Source organism: Pangasianodon hypophthalmus, chromosome 10 (genome assembly GCF_027358585.1).
Source record: "Pangasianodon hypophthalmus isolate fPanHyp1 chromosome 10, fPanHyp1.pri, whole genome shotgun sequence".
Classification (NCBI taxonomy): domain Eukaryota; kingdom Metazoa; phylum Chordata; class Actinopteri; order Siluriformes; family Pangasiidae; genus Pangasianodon; species Pangasianodon hypophthalmus.
Window position 1 is genome coordinate 25,963,263 of NC_069719.1, and position 13,218 is coordinate 25,976,480.

General features: G+C 37.9%; 1 protein-coding gene across 1 annotated transcript; it reads right to left on the reverse strand.

Annotated features, from left to right (window-relative positions):
* Positions 1-547: 547 nt before the first annotated feature.
* Positions 548-11,357, reverse strand: fut9a (fucosyltransferase 9a). The gene is made up of 3 exons (XM_026926505.3): positions 10,868-11,357; positions 7,534-7,701; positions 548-7,455 (listed from the first exon to the last, which is right to left on the reverse strand). The coding sequence occupies exons 2-3, from the start codon at positions 7,550-7,552 to the stop codon at positions 6,368-6,370; spliced, it is 1,107 nt and encodes a 368-aa protein (XP_026782306.1). The 5' UTR covers positions 7,553-7,701; positions 10,868-11,357; the 3' UTR covers positions 548-6,367.
* Positions 11,358-13,218: the final 1,861 nt, after the last annotated feature.

The window sequence follows — 13,218 nt, forward strand, 5'->3', positions numbered from 1 at the left end:
GTTACGCAGGTGCTTAGTGTTCTGGTTACACCAGTCAGATGATGCAAACCAGATTTTTATGCAAACCAATTGTGCCAGATGTCTATCGCACTACCTTTAAACACAAGTTCTTTCCTCTAAGCCTGAAAAAATCAGGGATAGAAAATGTGGACTGAAGTCGGAAATAATGTATTTTTCCTTTGATTTAGTACAGTTTAACAGGAGAAATAAATAAGGAAAAAAACAATAATAAAATTACATATGAATGAGAAGGTGAGCATTTAAATTAAATTATCATGTGTTTAACTCTCGCATAATTTCTGAATAGCGCTTAAATATCTTGTTACATCTGAGGTCTGAACACTTGCAATTTCAGTTTTAAATCCTCTCTATTCATGCCTAACTCTGAAAACAACAATTCTATATTTTTGTGAAAAAATGATCAAAATTGAGGTACATAGAGACCATAGAGGGTGCAAACGTTTGCACTTTACTCATAACTAGTACCAAATTCCATTGGCATGCATGATGTATTTACACTAAATACAATGTAACACAAATGTAATTTAAATCAGACATTTTATTTTCAGGACACTAACAGACATCAGACATCTAAATCATTTGGCAAATAATGTTTTGGTAAAATATCTTGCCATGATCAGTTCAGAAAATCCGTCCAGTTTCACATGTCAAACGCATAATGCATAGAGAAACACTCTGTATGTGGTATATGATGCAGCATGGGCACTCAGTCAGAGGCACACACACATACACACACACACACACACACACAATTAACACATTCTGAATGCAAAGACAGTTTGTTAAAGGGAACCAAGACCTCACAGAGAGAACTAGATAGAGTGCAGAAAGAAAGAAAAGTAGGATGATCCAGTGAAGAAGCAATAACATCCTTTTTCACAAAGAGTTGGTATTCAAACACAAGACCAGATATAAAAGTTGTTGTGTTTTTTTTTTTTTTTTCCGGTTCACGTCACCTCTGGGGCTTCTTTTGAGTCAGTGTTCAAGAGCCGCAGGTGCAATGAAACGCTGTGCAGTAATAAATAAAGACTGTCCTGAATCCATTCACATTTTACTTGGGATTATTGTTTTGCTCGAGGAGGATGTCCTATCAGCTTTCACAATGAGGCTTCTTCTCCACTTCCTGTATATTTCAGTGCATTTGTTTGTGCTCAGAACATCCAGCAGCTGCTTCTTCCAGCTCCTCACACGTCATGGTGTGCATGGTGTGATCACAGCTGATTCTCAGCGAGCAAACTTTACAGATTTATCAGAAAACTTTGTACATTTGTATTGTGTACAGTGTATACAGTGTGTGTATGTGTGTGTGTGTGTTTTTCCAAAAAAGGTCTTGCATTGAATCGACATTAGATCACAAGATACAGACACAACACAGACACTATAAGCAACTGCACTGTTAAAATAGCATCAGCTTGAGGAAAGTAAAGAAACAGCAATAATAGAACACCGTAATGCATTTATGTAACAAAATGAGCATCCAAAAATTGTGGGTCCTAAGTCTTTACATCAGTGTTGACCTGCGCTGGATCTCTGGCTCTTGTCATTAATGTGTGTTTGGGTGATTCCAAGATTGAAGTGCCATTTGTGTCCCACAGATATTACATTTAGACACAGGTAAAGTGTCCTTTACAGCAACGTATGTGCATGTTTCAGATAAATAACTTACAAAACAGCATTTTTGCCTATCCCAGCCCTACAAAACTGCGTTTTTGCCCAACTTGACCCAACAAAACAGCATTTTTGCCTATCCCAGCCCTACAAAACTGCGTTTTTGCCCAACTTGACCCAACAAAACAGCATTTTTGCCTATCCCAGCCCTACAAAACTGCATTTTTGCCCATCCCAACCCAAAAAAAAATCATTTTTGCCTATCCCAGCCCAACAAAACTGTATTGTTGCCCATCTCAGTCCAACAGAACATCGTTTTTGCCTATCCCAGCCCAAAAAACTGTATTGTTGCCTATCCCAGCCCAACAAAACTATATTTTTGCCTATCTCAGACCAAAAAATGTTTTTGCCCATTCCAGCCCACCCTAACTACACTTTACCTTAAAATATAATCATTAAAATACTTCAAAAATCATTATTTTTGCATTAATGTATGAACTTCATGCTTGGAACATCCTTTTCCATGAATAATCCAGTAAAGGTTATGAAAAATGTTACATTTTAGTTTCATCCAACTATATTACCTGTAACACATTCACCCCATGAAACCGTTTGGAACATTCCAATAAGTCACATGTTCAACAGGAAGTCATCATCATCAGAGTTTCCTTAAGATCATGAGAAGAAGAAAAGTAAGTCTCATTCTTCTCTCTTAATTTTTTTAATGACAATATTGTGATATTGACTGGTGCGGTTGCTTTGAATTGTACAATCCTGTTACCCAGATTAGAGACAAATTAAATTATTAATTAAAAAAAATTAAGCAAATCACTAGAAAGTCTTTAACATTCATGGATGCTAGTTCAACACACTGTGTCATTTTGCCAATTTTATGATTAAAAATGAGCAAAAACGCAGCAGGATAGTTGCCTGAGATGGGCTGACACATCTTTTTGAATGATTAAATGCATGTTTTGTTAGTTCCAATGTTGAAAAGGGCTAAATGCCAGCGCAATCGTGGAATCTCCCATTCGCAGTGAACTAAAATTAGAACACAAAGCACAGCGCTTTAGTAATGTGCGTGCATCCATATGATATTTCTTTGTAAATGTATCATACAGTACTTGTTAGATTACACTAATCCAAAAATAGCCTTTCACAGTAAAAGTAGATCAGAGAAAAACAATCAAGGGAAAAGCTTTGGCACTGAACACATTTGCTAAGCTAGTGTTTATGAATAGAGTAGTAGAGAGCTACATTTCTCTCTTCATAAGAACAATATCTACAATAAAAGTCCATGGACTTTCTCATTAATGTCCCCCAAAAAACAAGACCTCATATCATAAGCTCTTACAAATGTGTGTGAGTGGTGTGCAGTCCCACACACATGCCTACATTTGCATAATGGACTTGTGCTCTTCATTTCATATTTTTCACACTGCTAGACAAAAAAAAAAAAAATAGCACAGCATTTAAATCAGGAGTGTGATAATGGAATGGTGTGATTGGAAAACCTTAAAAAAAAAAAGATTTAAAATGCTACAAAAATATTATGCTATACCAGTGCATACAATTTGGCAACTGTTTCTTTCACTGAATTTAGCCGTTGCTGAATTTTGCAGTAGTAGGCTAGTAGGCTAAGTAACAATATAGTACTTCACTTTTATTAGAGAAAATACAGAATTATGTAACTGAAATGTATGAATATTAGCCACGCCTTACAATAAGGCCAATACACCAATTTCGCAGACGTTCGCCATTTTCTAATGTTCTTTGAGGTGAACGATTTATTGATTTATTAAAATGTATCTAAGCTTTTAAAAGAAAAACAAATGTGTGCACAGTGTGCATTGATCTAGACGCTCAAGAAATAATTGCATTTTGTTCTGATTGAAGAGGCGATCTGTATTTTTCGGCATCAACACAATTCAGATTTTTGGCGTACTGTGGTTTTCACGGAGTGGACAGAATGTTCACACACGCCAGAATGGAAAGAAATAATTATGTTGATATTTAGACGTAGTGTTAATTTATGAGGACATGCACGACCAAGGGGCACAGCGTCCACAGGAAATATGAACAGCCATCTGCCATACATGTACTCAAATTATAATTAACGATGAACAAAAATGTCACTTTTAGATGGATGTTGTCCTGTTTGGAAAATTGAAGTTATATCCGGATATCATAAACCTGACTTCTCCGAAGTAGGACTTCCCTTTGTTCTTTCCTTTTAAACAATCACTGACATATAACTTAAAAGCAATAAACCACTGCTTTCCAACTGGTGCAGCCGGAGGGAATTTTTAAAGAAATGAGTAAATCATACGGAGATGAATACTTAGCATTAACCAATCAGGGACATCACAGGACATGTTATTTAGCACTGTTTTTGTTTCCCTGGTTTACATATACACCATGATAATGTGCATATTCATGCACTTAAGCTGCTACACTTGCACTTTATGATGTTAGCTAGCTGATTTTAAGTGAATTAGCTAGCTACATTAGTAACTTTAGCTCGAGTAGGGTTGCAATGAAGAACAGCGGGGTTTGTTTCACTTCGGAAAAAGCCGTGCAGCTGTAAATAATGTATGATTTGTTGTTTTTAGTGTTTTTTTTTTTTTTTTTTTTTATGTAGACATTTTTTCTTGCCCTAGCTACCATTTGCTGCAGTGTTGGGTGTTGCTCTGTGCTGCTAGCAATGAACTCCTTGTGCTTATTTTTATGTTTAAGATGTTTTATAAGGTTACTTGTATTGTAGGAAGATGCTGTAGTTTCTCCTCTTGATATTTTCACAGAGCACAGTTTGCAGTCTGCTTTCTTTTGCTTTGATCATTAATTGTGATCTATTGCTTGTTGTTTAGCGCAACCACATGCACTAGGCTTAAGTCACTTAGCATCACCTGGTATCGGATGTATTAGTATCAGAAATGTCAGAATCAGTATCGACGCAGCCCTAGTATGTAGTATTACAGTAAAACTGTTCACATTGTCAACTCTCCATACACTCCTAATTTTAAAAAATTTCAAAAGATGACATTTCTGATGTATGATGACGTGTTGTTTGTTACGACGTATATTGATATAACACTATACAGTAGCATTTGAGTTTGAGCTGTTGATGAAAGCGCATGTTGTGGCTGATTAAAAAGTAATAACAGTGCGCTGATGCTTTAGCAAGGTCATTGGCCTTTCGTGACTGTGCAAGTAAGATCCAAAGAAAATTATGACCAAAAAAAATTCTAGACACTACACTAATTACAGCAATGGACAACACATACACAATTCACAGATCTGTAAACACTGCATACTTGACAAACACCACACCTACACTATATCGTAGTGAAATAAATAATACACAGCTATTTCCTATTCAACACTTATTTTCTCAGTTGGAGTAATTTATGGTTTAGTCAGTCGGATGTGAACGTGGAATGACAATTTAAAATCACCATCGACAAATGTGAAACATGATAAATAAGGCAATAAGAAAACAAAACAGTCACAAAGGTTATCACATAATAAAATATGTTCTCTGCATTCAAATTAATAAATATGGAAAGTGCTCAGCATGACTATCAAAATAAATTAATATCCACTTCATTTTACAAAAATAAACCAGAGCAGTCTAAGCAGATAACGCTGATCCTCATTCGTATCGATTTACCATATTTTCCGGACAATAAGTTCCACTTACATATGAGACACGTTCCTAAAATTCTTTGTGCTTCACTGTGAAAGCGGAACTAAATCAGCAACCAATGTAATTGAATTTTCTTAAATGAAAATACATGACCTCTGAAATGGAACTCGTATTAAACAAGTTTAGTTTTTGTATTGCTCTAGTTCAGCTATATACACTATCTGAGCTGTTTTGCTTTAGCCTTGAGCTTAATCCCTCTGTAATGCCTAAAAATGTCTCTAAAGTCTGCTTTACACTGTGCGGTAACGATGGTTTTATAGGTTTATAGTGTGTTACAACATGATGCCAATAAAATCTGGCAGATTGTGTGATATCAGTGCAGTGATACATTTATTGATGGAAGCTCCAATTTGCTGTCTAGTCCTGTGGTTTGGTTGCCATTGGGTAGCACATTGGGTTTCCACTCTTAACAAAATGTCAGCAAGTCATTGGCCAATGTTTCGGCTACGAGCTGTGATTTTTCCACCTTGTATTACACGTAAACGTTATTTGACTCTGGCTAGTCTCTTTATTTTGTCAAAATATGCTTAAATGTAAGGTAACTGTTTATTATCACACCACAGCTGATGTGTGTAGTGCAGCAGGCAGTGGGATTAAGTAACGTTCCCTAAAGTCCATTTTGTTTAAACAATCACACCAAACGATACATTTGTTTTGCGAAAATCAATAAAGATCTGGTCTTTGAACCTATTTGTCCTCCAGGCAATTATGATAATTTTGATTAAAATCTAACAGCCTCACAAAAAGTCACACAGTGTAAAGCAGACTTATGTCCATCCTTACAAAGATTTTCACTGTTATGTTAACTCTAAGCTAACACTGGGAATGTAACTTTTTCTTAAAGAAAAGCTGGAGTGGCAGGTCTACCATCAAATGACTCCCAAATGGGCACATACAAAAATTATAACATACACGGCAGTTTGTTGTATTAGTCTTACCTTCTAAAAGGGTAAAATGTGTCTTATAGCCTGGAAAATATGGTATCAACCTTTTATATCATTTCCAACCAATCAACCAATCAGCATATCCAGATTAACCCCAGTACCATTTATCGAGATTATTAAACGCCTTGTACTCGCTGTGTCTTCTGATATAATCACACGCAAGACAAGTGTGTTCAGCCCAGAAATAGGCTTTCTTTACCTTGAAGTGTTTACGCCAGTCAAAGTACCTCAAGTAAAGTTCCTCGTTCTTGTCCAGAAATAAAAGATAATCAGCCAGCTCTTTTGGGGAGGAGAAGTCGTCCACATGGATGAAAGCATCGCCTTCTACAAAATTCTGATAATTCTCCCTCGGTGGGCCCAAAACTACTGGCACCGTGCCAACTGAGAGCGGGTTATACAGTTTCTCTGTGATGTAGTCCTTGTGAATCGAGTTCTCAAATGCCAAGTAGAATTTGCAGCTGGCGATGGTGGGGAAGTAGTCCTGGTCCGATATGTACTCACCAAACGCTTGGCCATAGGCGTGGATCTCCACGTGCTTGTACAGTTCATTGTAGTACTTCACTCGGACATGATCCGGGTTCCAGTTGCTCACGATCCAGCAGATCAACTTGCTCTTGCTCGGTGGCACAAAGCTTTCCTCGCCTTGGGAGGCGACAATGGCGCCGTAAGGCACTTCAATATCAGCGTCCTGACGGTAATTTAGGGTCAGGTTGAACAGGTTCTCGATGCCAGGTAACTGGGATGAATGCGATGGCGACTCGAGGTTCATCCAGATCCATTTCTGCAGAGGAGGTCGATATGCTGGCGGCATGTTGGACAGATCGGTGCTAATGTCCCTGTGGTGGATGACGACTGCATCGGATTTGTTATAAAGGTTGCGGTCGGCGGTTATGAAACAGTTGTCGATACTGAACAGGGAGCTGCACACGTTCAGGTCGTAGGTTTCCCCAAATGGCCAGAGCCAGACGAGCACTGTGGTCTGGTTCTGCTCACTTCTGTTGGACAGGAGGCTCTTTACTCGAGCCGTGGATGTTTCTGATTCAACAGGGCCCGATAACCAGCTAGTGGACGGCTTGATGTACATCAAAAACAGAGTCACAAAACAGCCCAGTAAGAAGGTGCCAAGCAGGAGGGGTCGCAGAATCCTGTGTGTAGGTGCAGATGGCATACTCTGGCCTTTAAATGACAGAGATATAATATTACTATAGCGGTGTGATAAATTAGAAATTAGCAAATGATTTCCTAAATGTTTACCTGGTAGTTTTGCAGTCATTCAGAAAGGGTTTTGCAAAGCAGGTGCTTCGGCCAATTCTTTGTTTTGTTTTTTTTTAACAGTAACAATGCAAAATGTAGCTATGAAGAGTTAAACACATTTGAATCTTCATTTGGTCCAGTCTTGGAAAGTTTTCTCAGTGTAGGTCCCTATTGAAAAGATAAAAGAATAATATAATTTATTTGAGGCTGAAACAGTCAAATAGTTTGCTTACCCTTTAAAACACTATTCCATTATAAGACCTTTTCCATTGCAAAGGTCTCGTCTGTCTAAAACTGTCACACAAATATCATTGTACCTTTTATCTTGCAGGTGTGAACCCACAAGATGGTGCCGCATCGCCATTTTGGGCTGAGCCCAACTGGGTTACATGAATGTCCTGGTCACCAGGCACTTGCTTGCAGATACTACCCCCAGCACTGGCTCCAGCGGTAGGTCCCAGTGACCCTAATCTGGGCAGGGTACAAGGATGCCCCATGGTCAGCTCCCAAGAGAGCTCCATCAGGCACGTCCCAATGGACAGAGCCCCAAGGCCAGACCCAGGACCAACTGGAGTGATCATATCTCACAGTTGGCTTGGGAGCAGCTAGGGATTTGCTAGGAATTTGTACCTGGGGTTAAAGAAGTCTAGACTGACACTCGGTGGACACTTCATCCGTGAACCACTGACAGATATTTTTTTTTGTACACTTTTTTGGCCACAAGCTTCAGAATCCTGAAGGCTGCAATCTGAATCTCTCTCAGTGCACTTGCATGCACTGGTTACACAACAGGAACACAAACAGCTTGACACAATAAGCATTTCAGACAAGATATAGTCAGTGGACTGAAGAAAAAATTCATGGATTCACTTCTTTAAAATGTATTAAAGAGCTTTGTTTTCGATTAAGTTTTTTTTTTTTTGGTTAACTAGTAAAAAAACAGGTGTGCTGTTATAGGAAAAAAAATGAAGGGGCGGTGTCATGTGGCCTGATGCGAAGCAGAGTTACTGTTATAACAGGATGTGCCTTTTATATTCCTCCACAACAATTTTTCAGTGATTACATTTTTTTAAATCAATTAAAGCGTAAGTCGTATTTTTATCCATTTATTTTTACAATGTAAAACAAGTTCCGAAGACTTTCTAATAGCAGAAACTGTTACAAAGTGCTGACACTGGAGACTCCTTCCATAAATGTACAGAATCCTTCACCATATCAATGATTATATATTATTCTTTGTTAAATAACATTTGCATTTGATTTGCATTGCAGCCAAACTACTGCCAGAGATGCTGTTATAGAAAGTTAATCAACACCAATCGGATTAAAGAATTCAGCAGTGCTGTGGTCTACCAATAAATAACCTAGTTTATTAAGTTTTATGCAGAAAATATTTTCGGGAGCACTCTACATGGAGAATACAGCAGATCCTGGATGAGTGTCAAGCATGCTTTATTTTTTTGGCTCACACTTAGCATTTTTTTTATAATAGCATGGCTGTGATGTTTTATTCCTTACATATTATATAGTGCTGGTTGTGTCTGTTTGCACAGTGTGTGTTGGAGCTGCTGTGTTGCTCTGTGATGCTCAACTCAAATTCACTCCACTGTATATATCAAGATGGGTGGGATAACAATAAAATTGATTTCACTTGAGTAAATGGGAATACTGCCATCTTCAGGAAGCACAGATAGGTTGTACTGTATAATGGTATGAATGCATTTCCAAACAATACCAAACAGATAAATGATGAATGGCATTCGCTTCACATTGTCCATAGCCTGTTATGGACAGTTACTGAGTTCAGTTTACTCAGGAACACTGACGATGCAGCAGATGGGGAAAAAAAAAAGGTTGACATGCAAGATCATAAACCTCAGGACTGTTTATCGCTGCACACGAGACTGAGGGGAACTTTCTGTTCTCCTAATCACAACCTTGATACATAATGCATAATGTTTCAAAGCAAGTCACGAAATGCTCTTAACCCTGCATTCAGTTCATAGTACTCTATCTATCTTGCTATCTGTCTATACATGCATACATACTCTCAGAAAAAAAAAGATAATAAACAGTACCCTGTCCAGTTTGGGTGACCATCATCGATTTGACATGCTGTGCAATATTAGATGCTTTTCAGCTCACCATAGTTGTAAAGAGTGGTTAATAGCATTACCCTAGCCTTCCTTTCAGTTTGAACCAATCTAGCCATTCTCCTCTGACCTCCCTCATCGATGAGATGCTGATGAGTCCAGCTGCAGAATTGCCCCTCACTTTGTGTTGTTTTTCTTTTGTTTTCTTTTGTTTTGTTTTTTTCACGCCATTCTGTGTAAACTTTTCTATAAAATACTCAACCCAGGGACCAACAACCATGCTACGGTCACACTTTTTCCTCATTCTGATGTTTGATGTGAAAATGAACTGAAGCTTTTGACCTGTATTTTAATGATTTTATGCATTGCACTGCTGCCACATGATAAGATCTGATAGGTAAAAGACACGTACTAAATATACAAAAGGTATACACTTGATGTTAACACCCCAGCGACAACAAATGGTCCAGTTTAGTACCCTTTTTTTTCCCCTGAGAGGGTATATAATAAAACAATGAACAATCACACACCTATAGGGATATATTTATGCTGTATATACGCTGCTCTTTCACTTTATACAGATTAAACATTACTTATGCCTGATTGCATACAATGCACCTGGCCACTGCAAGGAAAAGAAAGCAAGAGAAAACCCTGCGGATTGTGCTGTAAAGGCAATTGCAAATTTTTGTGCAGTATTTGGGCCATGCAGTGGACTCACGTGTTTTTGTAGGAGGAAAAAAAAAAAAATGACAGGGACGCATGGCACTGACAGCATTTCATTATCATGAGTGCATGAACCATTTCATTATCTACAGCTCTACAGCTGAGCATTGTTACAGCAGCAGGAAAGCAATATGAGTGCAAGAGGGTTATTTCCAATCAATATATAATATTAGGAAATGTTATATATATATATATATATATATATATATATATATATATATATATATATATATATATAAAACATTATATATGTATGCATTTTCGGGTTATGCAAATGCAATCATACCACGTTTTTATATATATACATATTATTTGCTGTCTTTTGTGCCATCTGAATTGCAGTTGTGCAGATTTTCATCATTGCAATAGCCACAAAAACAAAAAGGTCGCATCCTCACGTGCGCGTTTTCCTTTTCTCCATTTTTGTCCAACGTGCACATAAATGGGCACACTAATAATAATAATAATAATAATAATAATAATAATAATAATAATAGGGGGAAAGCTGCACTCACCATCGCCTTGGTTTGGCTGAGAGAAAGCCTAGAGGAGAGAAAGGAGCAGCAGCAGCAGCATCATCCGTCCATTTCCATCTCTGCAGCTCTCCCACACAGCACGCGCATGCGAGTGAGAACCCAGCCAAGGTGGGCTAACACTGCAAGCCCCGAGCCAGCATCTCCAAGCCATGCTCTTTCCCTGCCTCTCCGAGCATGACATGTGAACCCTGATGAGCAGACATGTCACTGTGTATACTATCTGTCGCAAATGCGTCTGTAGTCCTCTTGCGCGCGCGTGTGCGTGTGCGTGTGTGTGTATGCGTGTGTCTTGGCTCTCCAATGCGGTTCTTTGAAGCTCAGCTTGCTCTGCGCTCTCATGCAGCAATATTTTCCTTGCCTGTTGTTTAAAATATTTTTAAAAAATCAGGAGATATGGATATCTCACAAACTGATACACACTGTGTTAAACAGATTTGGCATTATTATTATTATTATTATTATTATTATTATTATTATTCAAGACCCACATTGCCTGGGGACCATCACCTCTTTCTTGCAGGGTCTATCCACTGACCATTACCTCCTGCCAATTTGTTGGATGACAATAAAATGAATGACTAGAGTAATACTTGTTCAACCTATGAGGATATAGTAGATTTTAATGGACTAAATCTAGCAACAGTTTAATATTCAAACCCAAGTGGACAGTAAATAAGAAGCAGGTTCTTACTGAGGTTGCTCTGAATACAAGCACTGGCAGTCTTCAGTAATATTCCCCTGTTTCTTCATGACCGCCTTTTTGTGTCTGTTGCTTAAAAATAAGTGCAGGTCAATATTACAGTTCAGCATTACAGATAAAATAACATCAAACCTAATAATACATCTTCCTATCATTACTGTTTGCCAGCAAACAGTAACCCATGAGTACCGTGATGGTCTCTTACTTTGGATATAACAAACATATTTAATTCAAAATGCTCTAAATAATACAGAATAGTTGCTCTAAGGGCAGTTTTGGGATTATTATTCAATCCCACATTCCCTGGTGACCCTTACCACTCCTTGAACGGTCAGTTCATATATTCATAACCCTTATCTCCTGGCATAATTTATTATTTATTTTTAATCAAAATGCTGCATGCCAATTTATATGAAAAAAAAATACATTTACCCAAATGTATTAAAATGTATTTATTTATTCATTCATGTATTCATTTATTCAGTTATCTTTGGTAAGCGCTTTATCCTGGTCAGAGTCATGATGAATCCAGGAACACTGGGGGCAACATGGGAATACATCATGGATAGGACGCCAGTCCATCACAGCACACCGGACACACACATATTGTGATGGAAATTCACCTTAAGATCGAGTAAGACAGAGACAGAGACTCTTTTCTTCATCAAATGATCTCTTTATTGCAGTACTCACAGCCTGACCTTAGACTGACCATCGTCATCAGCATGTAGAAAGAAAAACATAATAAAGATGATAATTTTTCATATAGGGTGTAGTCTTGTGTGATTGGTTATTCGAAAATAAAAAGTCTTATTTCATTGGTTAGAAAAGCAAATCAAGTAAGGTACCCCATAGTAACAAACACACTCCACCTGCACTGTTGTTTATCCATCCTTATCTATGAGGACTACTCTTCTATTTTCCCTCACATTCCTATGTACATACACACACACACACACACACACACATTTTCTCCTATCTTCTAAAAAGCACAGGCTGTTATTAAAAAAAAAGTACGCTCTGTCCAGTTCATGTTCTGCAAAAAACAGGTTTCTAACATTTCGTTTGCTAAGTTCACTAATCATACAATAGCTTTATTGTTCATACATGAAAATTCTTTCCATAATATTCACACATGCGTTCACACCTAGGAACAATTTAGCATAGCCAATCCACCTACTGGCCTATTTTTGGGAGGTAATTGAAGAACCCGGAGGAAATCCATGCGAACATGGGGAGAACGGACAGTAACCCGAGGTCGGGATCGAACCGGGGACTCTGGAGCTGTAAGGCGGCAATGCTACTTGCTACTTGCTTAAATATTATTTAATCACATTACCTCCTCATGTGTGTTATATAGATCAGGTACATGAGATAATATCTAGGCTTTGAATAGATATGCCATGACAGATACTTTTCTATCAAAATATTCTATAGTTGTGGTCATAAGTTTATATACGCCTTTTCAGAATCTGCAAAATGTTAATAATTAAAAAAAAAAAAAAATAATAAGAGAAATCAGTTGAGGGACTCATACACAACTATTACAAAAGGTGCAAACATTCACTGATGCTCAAGAAGGCAATAGACTAAGAGCAAGGGGGATGTAAACTTTTGAACAGGATGATTG